Below are 25,843 nucleotides of genomic sequence, written 5' to 3'. Positions count from 1 at the left end.
ACCTCCAACAGGAAGTTCAACTTGCTGAGGGATTGCAGAACTGCTACTCTAAATCAAACATTTGTGTACTGGGACTGTGTATCTCTCAAGCTCTAAAAGTCCTCATAATGCATGATCAGGGATTAATGTAAAAAGGATCTAATCTGGGACCTATTGCAGTCAAAATATACACATATATTTTTATAGACAAACACTAAGCTACCTATTCAAGAGAAGCAAATGCAGCAGAATTTTGTATAAAACTGAGGATGATATAATTGCTAATGTACATGTCAGAAACACTTAAGGACTGCATGATTTGAATGACATCTTAGACACAGTGATCAGTGGTTCCCCAAGCTTTGGTACATTTGAAACAGGGTAGTAAATTTGCCTGCAGGTAGATAGTGATGCTCTTGCTGTGACTCAAATTGGCAGGGAAATGAAATTAGAGTTCAATAGTCCTACAATGAAGTTAATGAATATTATGGAATTTTGCCATAGTTCATGTATTATCATTTCAGCCTTAATGTCTTTATAACATCAGCCTAAAATGATTTGAGAAATCCTTATACATATCCCCATGGGGTATAGGACATGCAGATGACATCCTAAATGTCTTAGCTACTCACAGGAAAAAAAAAAGGAAAAACTTTTTGACATTTATGAAACACAAATTAGTGAAAATGAGATTCTAGAAAGACAATCAGTAGAAAAAGGTGTGATTGAAAAGGTAGAACTCAATATCCTTTCTGACAAGTATATAAGGGAAAAGTCACGGAACAAAAATTCCCTCTTCACTCACTGTGAGTGCAGAAAGCCTAATATTTACTCATTTTTCTCAGAGGAATTTTTCCTTATTACTACATGGAAGTAAAAAAAGAGTGTTCTCTTGTTCTGAAAGCTGAAATAATTTATTTGTGAGTACTGAGCTGTAATCCCACAGTGATTATGTGTCCAGTAGAAAGATATTGGCTAGTTCTATAAAAAATGCCTTTACATTACATACATGATAAATTGGGATGGCAGGGAAATTTTTTCCCTCTGGGGAAAAAAAGAAATTAAAAATTTCTCTGTAAAGCAGGCAAACCCCAACTATTTGCTTCTCAAATGAAAATTTCTTCTGCTTCATAAAAAAAAAAATATAAATATATTTTTATCTAGGTAATTTACTGGACTCATAATAAGATGCACTTTATCTTCACTGAAGAGATGAAATTATGAGATAGTGATTTCCATGACAAGTGGCAGAAGAGGCTTCCAGAACAAAAAAAGCAAGAGATCACTCTTCTGATGTCATCAATCAGTTACAAAAATGCTTCTAAAAAAGATGAAGTATATCTGAATAGCAGCATTGTCTAACCCAAGATGAAGCAATCAGAACAAGAGATTTAGTGGAGAGGTTGAAAGAAAAAAAACCTCCAAACCTGTTCCTCAATTCAATAATTTTATGCAGTTTCTGTTCATTTTATCCATGGCAGTGAGAGAACATTCTTGTGAAAAAATGGGTTAACCTGTGCTTGACAGAGCCCAAAGCTTTGAAATCTAAGAGGTAATTACAAAGACAACAGAAAGAAGACAGTCAATGCTGCCTCTTTAGAGCTTTTAGATGATCTTTACTTACACAATTACAGAAGTTAGCTCAAAGCATATTTTCTCTCCTAATGATTCCTTTTTACAGCAAAATAAAGCTTCTGAAAGGGTGTGTTCATAGTGATTTCAGTATTAGTCTGTACAAAGTCTGGACTATACTTCTGTTTTAGAAATACATGCAACAAAATTCTAGGAAAACAATTAGTGAAGAAAAGTGCTGCAAGAAATTTGTAGTCAATTTGCTGGTCAAATTTGACAATGATCATTTAAAAACCTGAACAAAACAATATAAAAAACTCAAATCTCCAACTTTTTCAAAAAACCTTCCACCCACTGGAGATAAAACACAGTGGTTTAATCATTAAGTCATAACAACATATAGATATGAGATTCCATTTCATCAAGGTAAGGTCATCTTGTACATCAACAAATCCTCTGATATGCCTTAAACTGAAGGCTCTGAAATTGTTCTATCTGCCTCCACTGGCTCACTGCAGTCATGTAAAACACTTGAATCAAGGTTAAGGAGTCACACTGCTATGCCCTTCCATATTTCCAGAAATACATGCTATAAAGGCATCTGTAGCATAACCACATGGAGCTCTTTTTGTACATTCCTGTCTTACATAAGCAATACCTGTGCCTGTACCAGCAAAGTCAATGTAACCACAAACTGAAGAGCTGCTCTGTATCAGCACTGATTTGCAACTATGAAAATTGGTGCATATACTGATCTCTCTATTAAAATATTGCTCAGATATATAAAAAGAAAAACACTGCTCTAGGCTTCAAAATTCAGCTGATGTGGGCTGAATCCTTCTTAAATGGATATGATTATATTTCAATGTCTTTTGTCATTATGACAATTTTGACAAGATAATAATCTCCTCTGAACAGGACTTTTTAAGGTTTAGAGAAATAACATATGATTTATTAAATAATATGTCAAATTATCTATGAACCCTGCTTTCAAAAGAAATCGCATGATCTCATTACAATAATTACTGAAAATCTATGCCTGATGTTATAAATAACAAGTACCAGGTATACAAAGGAGAGAACTGGAACCTAAAGTACAGGAACTTGCAAGGTTCAAAAGGTGACTGCAGAGCTTTGTTCTCTTAAAATAGTCAATAGAAGCTTCCGTGTTAAGTATCCTGCACATTAGGTTAACTTTTGAACCCTAGGCTTCAAAATGGAGACAAATAAACAAGTCTGTAGCTATTTTAAACTGAAATAATCTAGATATGTATATTGCAGCCTCACTTCCCTTCTCTCTCACTTCGTTGCCTTTTTACTCATATTGCTTCTGGAGAAAAGCAAAAGCCAGTTCTATACATCACAACAATTATTCAGAAAGAGTAGCAGAGGTACAAGCTAAAATCAATAGAAAGTATCTTTAGAATTTTAAACATCATATCAACTTTAATTTTATATATTCATGCTTCTTTCAGGGCAAGATAGGGCTGGGCAAAACAGGGAAGAAGGGTATGTATGGTGTTTACTTTCCTGTGATGTAAATGCAGCCAGCCAGGAGAAAGAGGACAAGATCTCTGAAATCTCTACAAGGGAGTTGCTCCCTTTTAATTCCTGCTGCCATGGATTACAGTCTTACTCTAGTAGCCAGCACTGCACTTGCAAAATTGAGTGAACTCCTACCTCTTGAAATTGAGGGAACTACTGGCCTCTCTAGAGGCAGTTATCCTATTTTAACTGAAAGCCCCTGCTTTTGGAGAGTAAAGGATGAAGTACACAAACAACGCAAGGCTGCTGGCAATGCAGGCAAAGCTTCTTATTAAGAACACTTCAAGATAAAAGCCTATTGTATTATCTGAGAGAATGCCACAGATACCAAAAGATTTCCTTCCTAAACTACCTGAAAGACATCAGCTGCTGTCATTCCACTGTTTTGGAGCAAGACAGAAGTGAACCTTCTACATGTCAACATTATCACCAGAAGCCCCTGTATGATTGCCACAGCCTGGCTCTCTACATTACAGCCACTCCAGCACAAGTGGTCCCTATAGCTCCGTGAGAATGAAGACTCAACAGCCCATGCACAAACCTATTCCAAGTATAAAATAGCCTTTTATTCACTGTGAAATAAACCACTCTGTGTCTGAACAGATATTTAATGCTACAAGGTTAGTTCTTTCAGAAGGCATTCAGAAAATGGTTTCAATACCTTATAGACCTGAATTACTAAACAAGTGGAAAAATAGCAAGAGTTATTTAAACTGCTGAATGGCTAACTGAAATAGGAGAATTCCTGCATCATTTTCATAGGAGGTTTTAAGTGTAGAAAGCTATCTTCTCCAGAAAAGTGGAATTTAAAGACATGATATTCAACTTAGCACATTTTGGTTTTAAAATTATTTTAAAATATTTTTCCATTGAGAGGGAAAAAAACTAGTCCAAAATTTTATCAAATTATATAAAAGAAACACGCAGACTTTGGAAAAGGTTAGATGTCAACTCACCAGTCTCTTAACAATTTTCAACAAAAGCTTAAGTTCTCGTGGATCTTCTTTGGACTTCAGTACTTCAGCAAAGCTGTCCATGTTTTCTGGAGACATACTCTCCTCATTGCTCCCTCCATACAGCTGAACCAGCAATAATAAGCTCTGCGATGCACTCAAAAATATTTCAGTATCTTCACTGGGAAGCTAAAAAATAAATGAAAAATAAACAAACAAAAATCAAATTCCAGTTTCAGAAAAGTTGCATTTCACTGGGGATTTGGAAGAGTGTTAACATTTGCATTGTGACAGGAAAGAATAATTTCTAGTTGATTGACTCAGAATTGCACTAAAATAAGCTTAACAAAGTGATGAAAACATAATTAAAATATATCTACTCTTAAGCAGCAGTATAACAATATCTGCACTTTAATTCTGTCAAGTGGTCTATCTAGAGCAACATCATAACAGCACCAGAAATGTTGCTCCCAACCATGTTATTTTATTCTACTTTAAACAGAAGCAGTAATAGGAAAAAGTACCATTACAGCCACGATGTCTAATCTTCTACATCATGCACACCATAAAATTTCATTTAATTATTACTAAAGCAAGCCTCTTGAGGTAGAGCACAGGCTATCTAGTTATTGAATGTATTGTAAGTAGTCACATTAGGAGGTACATTTTGAAGATTTTAAATATTTTCCTGAATTCTAACTTTTCTACACTCCTTTGAAGATCAGACACTTCAGCAGGCCCTAGCATTAGGATGGAAAATTATTTCCTGGGAAGCAAAATTACAAAAAAGATTTAGGGACATGACTAGAGATCATTAAATGGGCTTCTGATAATATGACACCATAATCAAAATGATTTATATATTTCCTGAAAGTACAATCTGGAAATAACAAGTAAAGATATTATATTAGGGCTGTATTTGGTACTGACAATGACATTTTGGAATGACAACAGGAATGCAGTGCCTAGTGTCAGCACAGAGAGTTCACAAACACTAGTGAAAAAAAATCATAGAGGTTTCTTGGTAACAGGCAAGAGGATGACAGATTGGAAAGCATAATAGCCAAGGATTGAAGGAATTTAGTGTCTATAGCATATCAGAGGGAGAGTTAAAGTGGATTTGATCATAACCTCTCAATCATATGTGGGAAAATGCAGGCTGAGGTAGATTAATTCCTTTACCTGAAAAAGGACTGATAAGAGATGATAGCTCAAAACTTTAGACAAAGCAATTCAGATTAGAAGAAAGATAATACTTCCATTTCCTTTTTTCTTTCTCTCTTTAATAATAACAATTAACTGCTGAAATAACTTCCTTAGAGTTGAGACACATTCTCCATCAAAGACAATTCAAATATCACAAGAATTTTTTTTTTCTAAAAAAAATAACAAAACCATTTACTCTAATGAGGAATTAATTTAGGAAAGTCCTGTCTATATATATCCCTCAACGAAATCATTGTAATAGTTTTTTCTCACCTTTTAGTCTATGACCTGAACAAAATGTCAGTGGTATATTTAACCAATTAGGTATAGAAGTGTAAAAACACCTCATCACGCTCATTCATTTTTTTCATTCCAAAAGTATTATTTACACCAAATAAGCCAGATAAAAGTACAGTAAACAGACTATTCTTACAGACAGTAAAAGGGAAAAAACCCCCAATTTGTCCAAACACTTATGTAATATGCCAAATCATTTCAATAATGATTGCTTATTTAATCTGCAGTATGAAATTCCTAAATTTTTTCATGTTGAGGAAAACCCACACAGTTACTTTAAAGCAATCTGAACATATCATCCGACACACATCTCTCAAATATTCAAGCAGCAATTCCCAAGGGATCTGCATGCAAATACAATCCTGTTTTCTACTAGCTTCATAGAGTTGCTGTTTAAAACAGACTGAACTGAGATGAAATCTCTGAATATATAGCCCCAAGACATATCACATTCTATTTGACCTAATACTATGCAAGTGACAGGACCACAACAGCTATTTCTTCCTCAGTTTTGCTATATGTTTTTTCTTCATTCCAATCTAAATGCCACTTTTTTGATTATTTCCTTCTCTAATAACATCAGTGCAATTAGCAAACCCAAAAAGCAGGAAAAGCTACAAAAAGTAACAAGGTTTAGAAGTCCATTTATATCTTTAATCCTTAACTAATTGAAAAAAAAATCCTATTGATTTCACTTAGGGCTTTGAGACAACTTTCATTTCCTTCATTAAAACAAAATGCCATTAGAGAAAGGAAGAACAGCTACTTTTTTTTTTTAATGTGCCACTCACACCTTCTAAAAGCAGCATTCCTTGTTAATTTGTTACTAGATCAGTGTAGGCACCTACATCAACAACCCCCTGAAGAAAATCACAGAACAAAGATTATGTTCAAGTTTCAAATATTTGTTGGCTAAGCAAAGATAAAAAATGAAAAATCAGTAAAAGTTTTGGTCATTCATACATCCTTGCCTGGGTACTGAAGTAGAGGCTAATTCCCTGGGCTCCACAGGCACAAAAATCTCATGTTCAGTCAGTATCACAACAGCTATACTTGGAAGCGAGACTGATCTCAAGGTTTTTTTCAAAGATATTCACTAAATATCAGAGGAGTGGAAAGCTGTCAGACTGCTCCTACAACAAACGTATGTGAAGAAATCCATAAAGCACCACAAACCTCAGTGGATCTTTCCAACACCATGACTGTCAAGGAAGCAAACAAGCAAGTCCAGCTGGCTAACATTATTCCCCAGGGAGGCTTACTGCAGCAGGAACACCCAGCTAGTGAGGCAGTGCTACACTTTGCCCTAGGAGGAAGAGCTGTACTTGGACCAATGGCCTTGCTTGGGCCTTGATTCTCTCCTCCTGGCAAGCCCAGCCTTTTAACCTCGTTGTTGTTCTTTGTCCCCCAACAAGAGAAAGGAAAAATCCTTTCAACCCCATCAAAGGAAACTTTGCATCCAATCTGTCTTGGCATCATATAGTCCTGCTCTTCAGAGGCCTTCAGTGACCATGTTCCAAGTATCACACCACAGTTCCCAACACCTGCCAGTTATGACATCACATTACTCAATCATTACCAATGCCAGTTAAGCCTTTCACCCCCTGTTGTACTTCAGGCTCTTCTGCTCCTCTGCTTTCCCAGAGTCCCTTTGAGCTTTGGTATTAACTAGACTTTGGGGAGCAAGTTGCTGTTACCCTGGGAAAACTCAGGGCAAAACAATAGCAGTACTGGTCTTGTATGAAGAGAAAAACAAGCTTGGAATAGGACAGGCCATATTTACTCTGAAGGGAATGAGAATCATTGGCCTACAGTCATCAATAATTAAGGTGGAAGAGGAACTCTCAGCAATGTCCCTATTTAAGTATGTCCACATCAGCATTTTTCTCTGTAACTCTCACCATTTTGCCATTTCACTTCTGACAAGTAGTGATTTAGATGTCAAAAGTTGTAAGCTGGTAACCTGAAATTTAGCACTGGCTGCCAGTCAGTGTTAGTACTGGTTATAAAGAGTAGGGGACCTGAAGAACATTATAAAACAAAAGCAATGCCTGAAAATATAATAAATATCTGTAAAGACAGAAAATCAAGAATGAAAATCCAGATTTCAAGTAAATATCTCATGTTTAATAAGAACAGGAAAAAAATAATCATGTTGTTTAACAATTAAAATAGATGGATGGTTCATCTCCTAATTAGATGGAACAGCATTCTGATTATTTTTCTAATCAGAACAATCCAATTTGGTATGAAGTACATTTGCTTGAAATGCATTTATAGTTTTCATTCTTTCAGGTGAGTAGAAACCCATGAAGAAACCAATTCTAACACTTTAAAAGAGTATCTGCCCCTTAATATTTCATAATTACATGAAGTTTCCTTTTCCTTTCTCAGCCTTAGTGGGGATTATGGATTCAGCCCTTCAGCAAGGCAGAAAAGTCACCAGTACTTCTTTTGCTGCTGTTAATATTCTTGGCTAGTACATAGCTTGAAGAGAATCCAGCACCTTAAAATAAATTACTGAAGAGCTAAGGTCATAAATTCTGCCATTCTCTAACTGAAAACTGTCGATCTATTTTTCACTTACTTTAAAATAATACCTCATACAAGACTTCTGTGCAATGAAAGCAGTGTATTACTCTTTGCTTAATTTTTATGGCCACGTTATAACTTCTGGTAAACAAGCTTATAACACAAAGTTCTCTTTTCTTTTCCTTTCTAGATGGAACCTGCTCTGTGTATTTTAGAGTTAATGTGGTAAAGAGATGGAAGTTTCCTGTGGTTGCACATCTATATTTCTGCAGTCTGTTCTCAAAAATTCCATCATTTTAAACTGAGTTGCAGTGTGTTCATGAATTGCAAACCACTGCAAGAAACGTGTGATCATTTGAGCTGAAGTGGCAGTTTTCACACCGTTGGAATTGTTACAGCGTCTAATTTTAGAGCGACAATGAAACTGCCTGGATTACCCTGAGGGAACACTATTTCTGTGCATTAATGAGGTTATACACATAGAGAGTTTATTACAATAAGAGATAGATATTCATTAGGTCACTAATGTGATTACAGAACATTCTGTAAAGGAAGCACCATGGGGATCTATAGGGAAGATGATTTTGCAAACATTTTACAAAATGTAAAAGCAAAACATCATTATTGATCTGCTAGCTTTACTATGCTATTCTTATTAGTAAATAGGCACAGTTTTAAATTTTAAAAAAATTATATTTTTACTTCGCAGCATTCTCCTGCCTAAGGGAAAAAATATTTATATATTCACTTAATTTTAATCTAGGCTAATTGTTGAGAAACTAAATCCCCATTCTGAAATTCTGTGCATGTAACAACATTTTCTTCTTTCCTCTGGTGTGTTTGTTAGGAGCTTTTGGTTTTTAGGATAGCTCTGTATAAGAGAATACTTCAAATATAGCATATAAACATATGACTCTCCACTCTGACCACAAAACAGTCTGTATTCCTAGAGAAAGACATGTGAAATAAAATTCTCCAGTAATCATTCTTCTGCAGTTATTTTCATTACTCATTAGCAAATAACTTCATGCACTCTGAAAATGAAGTCTGGGCACAGCCTTACCATCAGTGCAATACAGAGATAAAAAATACCTAAAAAAGACCATCTCAATCATCCATGTGCTTCATATTTGTGAGGCTTCATATTTGTCCTCTTCACATTTGGACACGACTAACTGGATGTTCAATGGTAACACAGAGCATGGTAATCAAGTAGAAATTTTCCTGGTAATATTATAATGGGGAAGCCTCCCACCAGCAGTCAAAAAAAGTTCTCTCCCAGAGTCTAGTAGGCTTCAGAAATGACTGGAAGATCTACACCTAGGAACTGAATCTAGGACCTACAGAAAACAAAATTCCTTTTTATAGGTACTGGCATGGTTTCTGAAACTTTGTGAAAATCCACACTGAAGCGATTTCAAAAGTAATTTTTTCAGTATAATGGGCACATCAAAAATTAGAAGGTGTTGTGTATGCTCTACAATTGCTGCAGGTTTCAGAATAATATGCAAATTAAATTTACGTTAAGCAAAGAAACATTACCCAACAAAGCTAAGTGTAATTAACTTTTAAACACAAAACTGCCAAGGAGAAGACTAAATGCTCAATTTTTTTCCTCTTATTGATCAATTATGGTCATAATGATCTTGGGATTAAATACTGAATTCTCTATTTTTGCAGTGTTTCCTGACATAGTTTGTAATTATTTATTCTTTTGCATTGTTAAATGGCTGAAGTTTCATTTAAATGCAATCTAGGCTTCCAGAACTTGCTTTTTTATGCCTTTAGTGACAGACTAAATAACAACCACACAAGGGAAAAATTGATTCAAAGTTTTTGACATTTTGAAGTTTTACTCACATTGATTTTTGAGGGATTATTGAGAAAGAAAAACATATAGAACTTGAGCAAAATAAAAAGACAAGTAAATGAGACGCAGAATAATAATCTACTTGAGGGATACACATTTCAATAAGGGAAAACAATATGTCTAGGAAACTAGGAAATAGGAAACAATGTGACTAGGAAACTATGTAAGTGACTATAAGAAACTATAAATATGCTAAGATAGGCAGAAATAGCAAAGCAGAGAAAATAATTTTAACTCAATATTTTAAAGTCATTTTTAGTTCAAAATGTAAGTTCTCCATTATCTCCAGAAAATCAAGTTCACAAAGAACTGAATGCCTCAAAACAGCAATAAGGGGTTATGTTCCCACACAGCTCAATGAATATAGAGAACAACCACTGGCAGCTTCACAGAATTTCAGTTTAGGTAGGCCTGAGGCATTTTGAGGAGTAGGGAGCACACATATCTTGAGACATGCTCTAGACTTCACAAATAATCTATTTCTATTTAAAGAGATTAGAGCATAAACCATTTCAAACAAGTGATTCCTAAATACTAAAATGATTATTCCATTGCTCAAACTCTTCCAAGCTTAACAGGAAATGTTGAATAGAGCAGTGGGAAAAAAATATTTGAAAAATCAAATTTAACAAATCTAGCTGAAATAACTTCCACAGATCCAAACAAGAGAAAAATCCCTCATTCACAGAACCTTTAAAAAACTGAAACCAAAACAAAACAAGACAATATGCATGTATGTATGTATGTGTCTGTCTACCTGAAGAAGTGGAAGTGGTGCTCATTATCTTTTACCTGTATGTTAAAATCAGAAGATTTAAAATAAGCATTTGAAAAAAAACAGAATCTGCAGAAGTACAGAACAAAGCAAAACCTACTGGTAATTTACAGCCATGCTTCTGAAATACAAAGACAAGTCACAATCTAATCAGTACATGCTAACTATACAATTATCCTATCCTTTAATTAAAAACTTATACAAGACTTCCAGGTGGTATAGGCTGAGTTAAAGCTTGGCCTCTAATTTTCTGTTCTTTAAAAAGTTAATATAATTTAAAATTATTACTAGTTTAATTTTAAATGAATGTTTGCATTTCTTCATTTCATGCTATTTATCATACATAGCAGTTTTAAAAAAATCAATAAAAAATAAATTAACACAATTTATAAAGATGAAATATTAAATAGTTGAAATTCAGTCCCTTTGTTTCAGGTCATTCAGAGAACATTTCCAAAAAGCCTTTGTCAATAGCTGGTTTAAATAAATCCATCAAAGGAGGACTTAGCACCAAGTATAATGCCAAAAATTAATAAAAAAGGAATCACACACTTCCTAAAATAGATGACAGGCAGTGCTAAAGATAATAGAAGGATTGCAGTACTGATATCACAAAAACCCTGAAATCCTCTATTTAAATGAAAAAAAAAAAAAAGGGTCTGGAAGAGAACACAGTGAATCTGAAACACCTCTAAGTGAAATATCCTGGAAAGGATACCGTGATACACTGAAATTCTCACATACCATTTTAACGGCTTTATGTTGACTTACAGGCTCATGCAGCCTCTAAAAGCACTGTCCAGCTCAAGAAGCATTCCTCTACTACAAACCATTATACACAGAGTAAATATAGATCTCTGTATGACAGAGGTTGAGCTGATGGGATGCATTAGGGCATAATGTGGCCCTCTGCGGAGATTTCAATGCAGTACATTTAGTAAACCCTGGAAAGGACTGCCTTTAAACAGACACACTTCAAAGATGTTTACAGATCACAGGGACCATTCCCACTCATAAATCCTTCAGGATAATGTTGAAATAAAACCCTTGAGAAAACTCAGAAGGCTCAAACCCTAGAAAATAATATTAAAATGCATCACTCTCTACAAACCAATTTTGCATTTACTGACTTCTCTAAAGGAAGTAGTACTACTAGATTCAAATTTTGAATGCCATCTTTTCCCTATGCAGTGGTGACTATTCCATTTTGAAGGACAAATGTTGGCATATATATATATATATATATATATATATATATATGTATGTATCCAAACTGAGAACCTGCAGTCTGCCCCCCATCCCACTTCTATGCTCTGGACAAACAGACTTTGACATCACTGGTAACCTGCAAGTCACTGTGACTGTAACTTACAAAGTGCTAGAGTACTAGGTGGGAGCTTGTAAACAATTAAAAACTGGTAAAGAGAGCTCTAATATGTTCAATTCAATTGCATAATTCCAACTTCAGCAACATTCCATAAGGTTACAAACAAGCAAACTCTCACCAGTTGAATAAGCTGGCTAATCAGGTCCGTCAGGGGTTTATTGATAAGCAGAAGGTCTTCGGCAGCCTGCGTGTCTCCTCCTGCCCCAGATTTCTGTGCCTTAACAAGAGAGAAAAGAAATCAAAAGCAACCCTGGTGATTGTTCTGTTATGAAGAACAAATTAGGTCCATTAAGTGGTCCAAGTGTGAATGGAACTTTGAAGAGAACTTATGCATCATTTCTAGTTAAGAATTCCTGGGCTCCCAATGAGCAGTTATGGTCCCTCTGTGACAATAAGCACAAAGCAAAGGGACCCATGCTGTCGTGCCATTCTGTACAGGCTGAATATACTGACCTGCATGACATTGCTTCAGCAAAACTCAATAAAATGTACCTGCAAAAGACCCCTCAAACCAAGATAATCAAGGTGACTGAAAATTTAGGATTCTCAGCAATATTGTCCAATTTTGCCTGCCTGCCTTACTCTGTGTATCCTGAAATATTCACAATACATTATAATTTAAATTATTTCTGAAATAGAAAAAATAAAGTTTTCAAGTAATAAGATTAGTTACTACTTGTAATCCTGACCACTGTAATCCCCACATCATCAAGACATACTACTATCCTATGCAGTGCTATTTATGACCCCAGGGCTCCTGAAAGATTGGCTTGCAGGATTTTTTCATTTAATGTCATTACCTTGCACCAGCTTTGAACCATGACCCTATACAGTCAATCTGCTAGAGAAAAAATAAACATTTTGTCTAAAGAACACATTTAAGAATAATTTGTATTGTGTTTCATTTATAGCTTAATCCTAAAAATCACTGTCCAAGTGTAACACTTGGAGGTTTTAATTTGGTTAAGTGAACAGGGGAACAAGTTCCCTGAGACAGGTGCCACTACTGCTCAAACTCCACTGTTGATACTTATGAGTTGAAAGGATAATGCCTTTCTTCTGGAAAGGATTTCTAAATAAAAGAGAACTGAAAAGCTGTTTCTCCAGGCAATAAGTCACATTGGTATGACCGTCTCTGAGACTCACCACAATGACCTGAAATGCTGAAGTTCAAGAAGGACAAAAAGTGCAGAGAAGACAAAAAATGGAATGTTTATATTAATGAAGGAAGGGAAGTAAGCCACCTTCATTCAGCAAAATTTAAAACAGCTTTTTCTCATTAGTACATGGATGAGAAGATAGACACCTTCCATCAGGAATCTTTGACTACTTTCTTTAACTTATATATATTAGTGTCTCCGGAAAGAAAATGAACAACAGCACTAAAGAAATTACATATTTTTATGAAGGATACACACTATACCATTGTTAAACCTACTTTAAGTTGTAGAATCATATAATCACAGAATGTTGAAGGGTTCGAATGGACCTTAATGATCATCTAGTCACACCCAGATGCGCTCCCAGGAGGGGACACATCTCACCAGACCAGGTTGCTCCTGGTCTTATCTACCCTAGCTTTGAACACTGCCAGAGCTGGGGCATCCACAGCCTGTGCCAGAGTCACAAAATAGAGCCAATATATCAAATTGAAATTTCAAATTCTTTTCAGCTAATGTGGATCACCTCTGGGACATATGACAAAACAGACATGCAAATTAATATGAAAGTACTTGGACCACAAAGAGTGAACTCTTATCCTGAACCTGGATACAGTTATCAGCACCATCCAGCATAAAGTACTTTAGTGCAATGGAAAAGTGATGATAAGTATTGCCTATGCAGCTGGATAAGGTTATCACTTTACACATAAAATAGTAAAATAAAAAGGATTCAAGTGAAGGTACTACCATCTGTAAAAGACAACTTAGGCCTCAGAAATGGATAATACAAGAAGATTTGATTCTGTTTTACAAGTTCTGATTTAAATGGTATCTTACTCAGAACATCTCTATAAAAACAGTCCAAGAATAATATTTGTGATGCATTTAGTGACACGTGAATAGTGGAAAACGATGTAGTCAATAACTAATGGCCACCATTCAATACAGTATGTGTACTTATGTAGAGCTCTCAGGGATCTTGTGATGAGTAGTGTCAGGACACGAAACACTACTGTAAAATTAATATATGGACACAGAATAGACCTGTGCTTCAAAACTCGATTTTGCAGCTGCTCCTTGTTACTCATTAAACTTAAAGAGCAAAGCAGACTACTGTGATGAGAGATAAACAAAACTGGAGCTGGAGTTTCAGTGCATCAATCAACTGTTGTATTCAAGTAAAGCCAGAACAGAATTTGGCTTTGAACAAACAGATTTAATTTTAAATCTAAATAAAACCCATCAATTTGATATTACCAATTCATGTGCAAGATCCTCTCTCTTCATGTGTCCTCCAGAATAATTTGCCTCACCACTGCTGTATGGAGCATAAGTACAGAATTCAGCTCTTTATGATTACATGGAGTGATGCCAAAAATATGACAACAAGCAATTAGCCTACAAAATTTGATCTATGAAGTGATTCTTAGATGAAAATATCATTACAGAACCTGCTTATAGAGGACTTAAAAAAGACAAGATATTGTACCATCACACATCTAAACCAAACCAAAAACCTCGCAGTGAAATGTGGTTGATAACATAGCTGCTTGTGTAAATCAATGTAGAAAGAAGAAAAAAAGCTCAATTTTCAAAAGCAACTCTTTACATTAAGACTACTTAATAAACCACTCCCATAAAAACCCAATTCCCCAACCACAAAACCCTGCAAACCAAAAAATACAGATCCAAAACAAAAAAAACCAAAACCAACCAACCAACCCACAGAAGAGGGACTCTGGGAATTAAAGAAGCCATATCTTGCAAGGTATTACAACCAATCTGCAATCTTTTGAATCTCTGTCCTTTAGAGATATTTCACCTGACAAATATCTGTTCTTCAGTGAATAATACCAAGAACATTAAAAACCTAACATGAAGAGTACGTGTTGTTTGCAGTGTAAATACAAAAATCACTTCCACTTGATTAACTTCAAAATTTGGTAGACGATCTAAAAAGAAAAGTAATATTTGATAGATTTATATCATGTCCAAAAATTATTAATGCTTTTCCATCATATCCTACTATGAGAGTTATTTGAAATTTCTTTGAACTGTATTTTGTGCTCCATTTTTAAGGAGGAGGATGTCATTGTTGGAGTAGGAAGTCCCACCAATGCCATGACTTGCAGTGGTTCAAACACTAACTTGGAAAACAAATTGAGTTTTCACTACACTAAAAGTTCCATAAAATCAGAATAGCAGGAGTCTTGTTATTAAGGATAATAGGAAGTTATCTAAAAAATTGTTTAAAACAGTCAAGTTCCCATGAGTAAGTCCCATACCTGCAAAGTCTGGCGCACAATGTTTGCTGTATATGTCAGCATGTATTGCAAAATGTCAAGTAAGGACCCTAGCAGCACATTTGCTGTCTTGGTGTTTCTTTTATCATCTGCCTCCAAGTACAGGGCCACAGCTTCTGTTAGGAGATTACAGACGTGATGAGTCAGTCCTATGTAGAAAGTAAGGAAAAAAGAAATAGAAAAAATAAATAGGCTATCAGGACAAGAACAATGTGGAAGGTGACCTAGACAAAATAGATTATGACAAAAACAAATTTTACATACTTTATGAATATTTATTACATTTCCTCTTTTTCTCCATTACTATAATTACCTCCTCTCCTATTTTGTTTGGACTGGCTCATAAAGAGAGTAAAATAGATACAATCAAATTTGCTAACTGCATGGATTCATTAAATTAAAACCTACTTTGAATCCTAAACTTTTCTGTAGCATGGTCACAAGTCTCTTTCACAAAAACCCTAGTCAGAAGAATTTAGCAATTTCTACAGGCTGTTACAAAGTGACACTTCAAGATGTAACCCAGAGCTTCTTAACTGAACCTAAAGTTTCTCCACTGGTCTGTATATTAGAACTGACCCATATGCTTTAATTATAGAATTAAACAGTGTTGTGCTTAACAAAGAATATATTCAGAAGAGCATTATAAATGCAATACTGCATACAACATTAAAATGTTATTAAGATTTGTTTTACTGATGGTAGTAAAAAGTTTCCTGAAAATATCTCCTTGTTTTGAAGGAGATTTTTTAAGCGCCTTTAGAATTCAATAGCATCAGCTCCTGTAGCTTGCCTAACCACAAATCAATTGACATAGCAGAAAAATATAATCCAAGACAATATTGATTCAATTCAGAATCTTTCTTACTTTCAAATACAAAGTGATTGAGTTCATTAGGTGTGATCTTACTCTATGTCTTTCAGATTTTCATAAGTGATGAAACATACTTTGTTTCTTAACAAAACCATAATATCTTTGCAAACCATCTTTTAAACTTGCCGTTCATTTGGCTGCACATATCTAGTAACACTGCAGTGTATCAGTATATTAGCTTCTAGTCTCCATGGCATCAAAAAAGGACCTCACTGATTTCAATGAAGTAAAAAGTGTTCTTATACAAGTTATCTTTTCAAAGGTCATTGTATATATTTCTACAAACATCAACACATGATTTATATGAGACACTGTAGAACACATTTTGTGCTTGCACCAGTTTTTGAGAACAGTCAAATTTTTGGGGATTTGAACTATTTTATCTTTGAAAGATACTCTATCAATTAAACTTCCTACAAAATATTTTCTTCTCCTATTCCTCACTGTTAATACTTTCCTCAGGAAATTAAATAAATTTCATTTAGAATACAGTTATGGTTCTAGGTCATTAAGATTCTTACTCTGCTTCTATCTCACATCTTCTGTAGTTTTATGATTACTAGCATTATTCTTTTACAACAGCTTATTGGACTTTCACAACAGTTTATTCAGGACAAGCTTTGAATTTCCTGAAATTTTGTCTAAATAAACCAAGCTCTCAAAATGAAATAATTCTAATCTCACATATTAATTTCCTTCTCCCTTTTTAGAGTCAAATTTCTGCTGCATTTCTGAACACCTCATACAAAAATCAGATAGTGTGCATCTGACAATGACACATTTAAATGATGTCACCAATACCCACAAAGAGGAAAAAAAACATGTCTACCCAACACAAAACTTGTGGTTAGTCCATGACTATTTTCCATAGACTAAATCAGAATAAACCTAAAGAAACAGTCCAGTAAGACTTGGTCCTTATGAAAGTGAAGTCTGAAAAATTGCCTGCAGGGATATGACCAAGTACACATTGTTTCTCTCTGTCTATGGCCACAAAACCCATAGCCACATCAAAATGAATGAGTCATCCCATTCTTTCCAGATGGCTTACAAATAACCCAAAGGACAGTGACTTGGAGATGATTGCTGAGAAGGCCACTTTCATAAGCAGGCATTGCATTGCATGGATGGATCATCACTAAGAATTTTTCAGGCAGTAGTCACAACCTAATAGGGTTGTCTAGGGAGTGAACAATGGGATTGACTAGTAGTGAACCAAATACCAGGATCCATGACTGTGATCTGCAATCCTTTCACTTTCAGCTTTGAACAGAACCACTTGCTTATTCCCTTGGCTGTACCAGCCTGAGTGTCAGAACTGACTCATTTCTGTTGTTTGGTGAATAAGGAGGTGAAGCAAACACTCAATCTTCTCCCATCCATTGAGATATGAATAATATAATCACCTAGATTTTATTTTCTTGAAGTACTTACATTCTAAGGGTATGTGTATTAGCATCCCTGCCTCCAAACACCTGAGATATTCGTGTTTACCTCCTAGTTAACTAAAACATCAGAACTAATGAATTTCATTTAGGTAGATACATGCTCACACAGAGCTATACGTACAAAGATATGCAAGTCAAATTTGAAAATTTTGTGGGGAAAAAATGTCTTGAACTTAAAATACTTTTGGAAAATTTAGCACATCCAAACTTTATTATAAAGATGTCTAGAACTGGTACACTGGTACACCTAATGTGCTGTGTGATTCATAAAGAAACCTGATAAACACTTGGTCCCACAGACAAAAGCAACAGACTGACCTCTTGGCCAAGTAAATAAAGGTCCAGGCATACTCTTAAAAATACTTCATCATGTCAGAAAATGAAAATTAGAGGTCACAGTTGTAGACATATAAATATACTCTTTGCTTACACTACAAAACAAAATACACACACTTTGTGCTCAGAACAGAAATTTGGGAAGCTGTTATAATTTACAGTGACCATGACAAAACTCCATAGAAGTCTAATGCCTTGACCACTGGCACTGTAACCAGTTTGCTCAAAAGGCACTTATAAAGATCAAGACAGACATGTTTCAGCATTCAAAACATTGAATTGCAAAACAGATAATTTGAAAAAAAAAATACAATTTTATAAAAAGGAAATTGAATTCATAACTCAGTAAATCATAATACAAAAATCATATACATATCTCAAAGTTTCAGAAGATACCTTGAAGGTTTTCTCCCAAATTTTACAACAGATTAAAGAATGACAATTTCCTAAATAAAGCCTCAACCAGTATGCATCTTTAAAAATTTCAGACACTATATTTCAGAGTCATATATACCAGACATAGGTTTCTTATGCATAAATTCTCAACTCTTGATTGGAAAGTGAAATAGGCTCTGATTGAAAAGGCCCACACTTCATGCACTCCTGAACTTCACAAGTGATGGATCTGAATACAAAATCTGTATCATAGAGGAGACTTAAATCCAGTTGAGGAAGGTTGTTCTACCTGGACAAGCAACCTGCAATCAAGTATTCTGGTGCTTCCAAGTATGTTGGCAATAGCTCACCCTCTCAAGAGAAAGCAGTCAGTGACAGTTTACATGGGTGAAAATAATGCACTATAATTTATTTCAGCTAGGTATTTCCTAGCAAGAGAACTAAATAAAATCTTATAATTTAACCAGAGTTTTTTTGGTTACTCTATTAATTTGCATATTTCTGCAAACAAAATATATCACACTGTACTGTTTGTAGCTTTAGTTATAATCTGAATTTAGTAAAAGACTTCATAGTGCATTAGTCATGTCATCTGTAAAAGGAGGACATTGAAACTATCAAGCCTCTGCAGTTCTCTGCTATTCAAATTTTGCTGAAAAATAAGGTGAAACTTGCATATTGTATTAGAATTATTGTGTTTAAAAATTAACATAATTAGAATTATACAAAGAACCTTTTCTAACTGTGGTCCAAAATTTATAATACGTATTAAAAGGATTGTATCCAAAATTTCTAGCCATGGATTTACAGCACTTGACAAACCTAGTGTTCACAGCAGACTATTTCTCCTGCCCAGAGACCCCTGCAATGAATTGAACATGTAGCTAATAGTGCTTTATGAATGTGGACTGTGATGACTATGCTGGTGTTTTACACACCTTTCAAAAGATAAAAGGAGTCTTTTGGCCCATGATACAGCTAATCACACTGAATGCACCATGATACCTTTGGAATGAAAGCTGAAAGGAGATTTTTTTATTCTCACCTATTAGTAAGATGGATAAAGGAAAAGAAATCTTCACTTCCAAATCATATGAAACATCAAAGCACAGCCTAGGAAGCAATCTTCTAGGCAATCCTTTCATGCCTACCAGCAATTAGAGCATTCAACAAACCTGTCAGCTTCCAGCTGAAGAAAACGTTAGAGCAGGTGCACTTCCTCCGAACAATGCTACCGTGCAGCCAAGCAGCCAGCAGCAAAACCCTCAGTCCAGCAAAAAGCTTTCTCTTTGTTCCTCTCTGCACATTGCTCTCTGGAGTGCCTCTTTTTCCATTAGTACCACACCTACACAACTGACTCCCCAGGGATATTACCAAATGTACATGCATTAGACCTTTCTTCCTTATTTTATTTACAGAGTGGACCAATATTGACAGATTAAATAGAAACCATATGTTATAATATTTTAAATTTTAATGCTGAAACTCAAAAATATTGCTAAGTAGAAACACAGGATCGATTCCTTCACACAGGAATGAGTGAACGTACCTGAGCAGTTAAGATACTCCATGATGACAAAGACTCTTCATAAAACCTTATTTACCTACATAAGTCTGGGACGTAGTTTGCATTCTTTGCATCACAGCCTTACTACCTAAGTTTTCTTGTTTTGAAGAACTAAAAATAGGGGACATAAAGCAAATGGTATTTTTAGGGTAATGGCATTTTTAAAAAAGGTTCATTGCTTTTAATGTTATTATTTGTCACTGTTTATGCTTTAGGAACTATTTGTGTTACCACTATAATAGTATTGAGGTAAGAATAAGCTGGAATAGAAAATTAGATCACCAATGTTTTCAAAATTTGGTGAGTTATGAATGTTACATCAAGTGGAAAAACAATTATTTGGCTGTTGAGCAAATCAATTTCATGGCTCCTGCCCTGAAAATTATTTTATATTCTGATCTTAAAAATGAATAGTATCTAAAGAAGAAAATTTTACATATAGTCTATTTACAAAATAGACTCTTTTTGGCCAGTCTATTCCTAGCCCTGGTAGAATGACTGGACATTTTATGACTGAAGAAAGAATCATTAGGTTTAAGGGACAAAATTTGAATTTATCATATTGAAGTGGTCAAGGCTCTCCAGAGCTTCCCTTTGTGGGAAGAGTGGCTCAGCTTTTTCTACACACATGGAATGTAGGGCATTCACCAATGGTGCCCAAGCAGGCAGTCCTTCTCTCACATACAAGAAAATAGATGTGGAAAGGATTATGACAACCAGGGAAGAAAAGCCAGTTATCACCTTCACTACAGCTTGGTCAAAAGCAGACTGGGAAGTTCTATGTTATCTTGAGTATGACTGCCTGAGAGGAATAAAGACCTGACATTCTCAGAAGCAACATGATTCTGCTTCAAGTCAAAGCACAACATAACTCTAATTTTTCCTGGACTGGCAGTGTTTACCTGCTATTGTTAGAAGGCAGTTTAGAGGTGGAAACTTTCTCTTGTGAAAAAAGACTGCACAATTGGAGACTCCCCAGGGAGTCAAACTCTTCTGAACCTACGAGAACCCCACCAACACAGAAATCTGTTTTTTTCTATAATTGAATCTATGAATCAAACACGGAGTTGATTAAGACCAACAGGTGTATAGATTAGCCAACTAAAAGATAGAAAACCAGGGGGATTCTCTCATAAGTATCCGAGTGTAAAAAAGGATAGTGAAAATGCAACTTGAACAATTTAGAAATAATAAAATCACGTACCGCTGAATATGCTTTACTGGGCAATATAAAAATAATAGAATATAAGAAATTAGTTAAACTAGGCTGGACTGTGGTTGCTCTCTGTGAAAAGACAGGGTTAGGATGACATACACAGAGGAAGAGTATTTCTGAAAGTATAATCACTGATACCTCGAGAGTTCCTGATTTGTTGCTGCTTTTGAAAATGAAAAAATAAAAAAGAAAAAGGGAAAAAGAAAAAAAGGAGTTTCCCATCTGGGACAAAATTTCAATTTTTTTCAAGCATTATACAATTCATTCAGAAAAGGTATCCAAGATGTTTGAAATTCAGTTCACAGCACATATGGGTACATAGCCCCAAAGTTCTGAAGGTGGGGGGCTTTGTTCTAGTCAAGACTTACCAAGATAGTCCTCATTCCTAGGAGTAAAATTCATTGAACATGAACTTGTTCAACAGGGATGGAATGAAAGATCAGAAAGTAACTTCCCTTGGAAAATAATATAAAAACATTCAAATGTTTTCTAGTTACAACAGAACAGATATAAATATTTTCTACAATTTTTATGAGTAACTACTACATAATTATAGACTGTAATAATATTCAGGGAATCTATTTACAGAGTTGATAAGACATTAAGAGTGTCTTATGTGAACAGACAATTTGATTTGTTTGGATGCCATGCTGCTGACACCCAGGTTTGCCTGAAGTAAATTCACACACCCAAATGACCCTTTTAGTTGGGAAACCTGAGGAGGAAAAGAGGTGGAGGTAATACAGTGGCTTCCCAGGGCATACATTTAAAATACTTCTGTCACCAACTGTGCATATATTAAACACCTAACTTGCATTCTTTTCGTGTGGATTCAAGTATTTTTGTTGCTACCGTTTAATTTGTCAATTGTGCAGTATTTGCAAACACAACCTTGCATCATAAAATACTAAAAATTAAATAAACCAAGACTTCAGTAAGATGAAATTATGTTGTTTGGATTGACTGTCATTTTGTTGTTATTAAGCAAACTTTATAGGAACTTTTCAGTTAGATATCTCCCCACATGTCAGAGATACATTAGAGCTTGTGGTTCATTTTATAAATCACAGCAATTCTACAGCATGATGTACTTCAAGTCAAAACCCAATACACCCTATTCCATTCCTACAAGGTGTCAACTAAAGCAAGGTCCCCTGGTTTTGTCAGACAGAAGGTAGATGATGCTTAGAAGATTTTCCAAACAGCAGGTTTTAATTATCTGCATGAGGAACAAGACTATCTAACAGGACACTTAACTCTTAGAAAGACAACAGCCTTTAAAACCTCCTTTAAAGCCAGTCTGAGATATTAGCAGTTGCTGCTTCACACCTACATGGAAGAATTTCTGCTTGCACATTGTGAGTTTATATATAGTGTCTATTTTTTAGAAAAACAAAGAGAGCATGAGGTCCTAAAATTAATGGCAAAAGCTAGGCAAAGTTCTTCACTAAATTAAATGTGTTATTTGTGTAAAGTTAGGAATGCTGTGCATTCAGCAAGATTTGAAGTCAGTTAAGATTCAGTAAAGACTTTTGAGTTACTGCTCTGAATGATCATGTCTTCAACAATTACCATGTGATAAAATACAGAGGCATTTATATCCTGGGCTTAATTTAGAACTAGAAACTCTTCTAAAGATATTTCTATTTTAATAATAGACTTCCTGTCACACAAGCTTAAACCCTATTTATCTCTTTCAAATACCTTAACACACTTCTGCTTTGACATCAACTTTCTCTTCTACCAAAATCCTTGAGAGACCAAATTCAAACTTAGAGAGCGGTCTTTTTAACAAAACCCATACAGACCAGATGTGAACAGCTTCAGAATACAGATAGAACCCTGAACTGTTGTCACAAACTGACAGCACTCAACAGCTTTAATTGCTCTAGTTTGGCCTTCATGAGGCCCTGGGCTGGGAGTGATAAGGACCAATGAACCTTGGCTTCAGAAAATTCTCTGAAGTTTTTAGTTCTAAGTTGCCAAAATAACCCATGGTTGAATACTGTTCCCACATATACTCAGTAAAGGATAAGGGTAAAAGCTTCACACATTTCTCTATTGAAAAGTCACGCTCTGTAAGAAAAGATATTAAGCACTTATTTATATTCTTATTGGACTATTTACATCAGTCTGCCATAAGATGAAAACATGAGTAGAAGTACTTGGATTTTTAAGTGAGTCTTTTACTGTTCTTACAACTGCACCAAAGAACAAGAGCAAAGACTAGACTATCCCCCAAATGGAATTTGCTGCTGGTTATTACAACAGAATTGGATCTATGCCACAGTTTCCTGTTACATCCTGTGTTATTGATCAATTACATTTTCAACAGAAATGAAAACAGACAACTAGTAATTGCAACTGTCCAAGGTGGCCTTCACGTATTTGCACTTAAATGATCAAAAGGCTTAAACAGAGGTCAGGATGTTACATGATAGCACATCTGCTTTAGCCCTTATGACCAGATTATATTTTATAGCCCCAAATTATATTTGCCTTAAGCCTACTCTTTTTACATCAACTGTTTTCCAAATAAGTGTTGGGATAACTTTGACCAGCAGACCCCTTTATTTGCTACCATATGACCATACCAATGACACACCTGATTAAACCTCTAAAATCCAACCACTGACTATTCACTTCAGGTTATGCTATCCTCCTTGTTAACTGGCTCAGACATATGTCTTGTATTGTTTGCATAGTATGCTTTTTCTACTCTGACCTATCCATGATTTTCAACCTTACCACTAGGATCTTTGAGCTGGAACCCATCACACTGTGATCATGCTGCCACTAGCTATATGCTAGCTATAGTGCCCTACCTAATATATATTAGAATAACCTAGGTCAATAGATCCTTCATCTTCTGTCAGCACAGCTACCTGATCCCATCTATCTCAACTTCAAAAGATTACATTGAATTAGGTCAGCTGGTACCAGAGCTCAGCAATCAAGAGGCTCTGAAAGAACTGTAGGAGGCAGTCTTGGCGCTGAAAGAACTGCAAGCCTGCAGGTGTTTGATTCTGTGCTCCATACCTCTTTCCCCTATTTCAAGAGGATCCACACAATGGGAACATGGCTGTAAATGACACTGTGTGGTGGATAACCCTTTTTTATGTGGGTAGCTGTTGCTGGGAGTAGTGAAGCCTGTGTCCATATGTTAACGGACTGGCTCAGACTCCTGGCAAAACTTCTGCAAAAACTCTGGAAGGAGATCACACAGAATGGTTTGGCCTATTAGGCTGTCTTGATCCAAACCACCCAGCTGTAAAACAAAAACAGTGAACTATACTGCCCTCCCCAGCAATAAACCAAAATGAATCCTGTGCTAACGTGATGCTTTAATTGAGAATCTGGACACTGGTTTGTTTGAGGGCAACAAATTTCTTCCCAAGTGAAAAAGAGGTTAAGAACATTGATAAAACTACAGTGAGAGAGATGGCCACAGAAAAAGGTGATTTAGGCAGCCAGGATCTCAGTGTGTGTCTCGTGAAGATGTGCAACAGAATAGCAGGTGAAACTTCATATGCAAGTACTGGTTTAGTACCTGCACTGGTTTTGACTTGGGTGGAGTTAAATTTCTTCACATTAGCCCACATGGGGCTCTGGTTTGGTTTTGTGCTGAATACACAGGGATGTTTTGGTTATAGTTGAGCAGCACCTAGAGTGGAGGCCTTTTCTACTCCTCACCCCACCCATTAACAAACAGGTTGGAGGGGCACAGAAGCTGGGAGGGGACACAGCTGACCAGAGGGATATTCCACACCATTTGTCATCACGCTCAGCGACAGAACTGAGGAGGAGAGGTTGGCAGGGTGGATGCTGCTCCAGGATGTCTGGGCATTGTTTAGTTGGTGTTGAGCAGTTGTTTTCATTTGTATCACCTGTCCTTCTCGCATTTATTTTTCTCTCCATGGTTTGGGTTTTTTTTCTCCCTTTTCCTTAGAATTTTTAAAATTCTTCTTATGATATCTTTTTAACTATTAAACTACTTTTATGCCTATACTATTAAACTACTTTTTACCTACAAGTTTTTTCTCACTTTTTTATGCCTACAATTCTGTCCCCTCACTGGGGGAGAGCTGATTGAGTGGCTGTGTGGTGCTCAGTCACCAGCCATGGCTAAACCATGACAATACCTTTTCCTTTACCATGCCTGCTCTACTGGGCACAGGTGTTTTTTTAGGCATTAATGTACTTACACAATCACAGCAGGTTTACCAACCTGCTCCAACACAAGGAGCGTTCACCATCCTGCCCCAGGTTGTGCTTCATGTTTCACTTCTTATGTGCCCTGGACAGTACCACTATGCACCTCCATCTAACTACATGCCTATATTTGTCTTTCAGCCTGCTTATGCCCAGACCACTGATTCTAGAAAGCAAGTTCAGACAAAGAAATTCAGCTTGACAAGATAATG

The 25,843-nt window shown here is 35.7% G+C and overlaps 1 protein-coding gene across 5 annotated transcripts in view; it reads right to left on the bottom strand.

The window, feature by feature from the left end:
- The window catches only part of ULK4 (unc-51 like kinase 4), a 214,152-nt gene that overhangs the window by 51,124 nt on the left and 137,185 nt on the right, over positions 1 to 25,843 (bottom strand). For 3 of the 5 annotated variants that reach the window (XM_071429586.1, XM_071429588.1, XM_071429587.1), the window contains exons 33-35: positions 15,565 to 15,731; positions 12,235 to 12,333; positions 4,053 to 4,238 (exon numbers count right to left, since the gene is read on the bottom strand). In XM_071429586.1, coding sequence (XP_071285687.1) covers positions 4,053 to 4,238; positions 12,235 to 12,333; positions 15,565 to 15,731 — 452 coding nt within the window. Of the gene's footprint in view, positions 1 to 4,043; positions 4,239 to 12,234; positions 12,334 to 15,564; positions 15,732 to 25,843 lie in introns of those variants that run through there. The other 2 variants (XM_071429590.1, XR_011679579.1) reach the window with 2 other exon arrangements.

The sequence above is a fragment of the Agelaius tricolor genome, unplaced genomic scaffold (genome assembly GCF_023055355.1).
Source record: "Agelaius tricolor isolate 1412-34295 unplaced genomic scaffold, bAgeTri1.0.p SCAF_6, whole genome shotgun sequence".
Classification (NCBI taxonomy): Eukaryota; Metazoa; Chordata; class Aves; order Passeriformes; family Icteridae; genus Agelaius; species Agelaius tricolor.
This window is presented reverse-complemented; position numbering and strand designations above follow the sequence as displayed.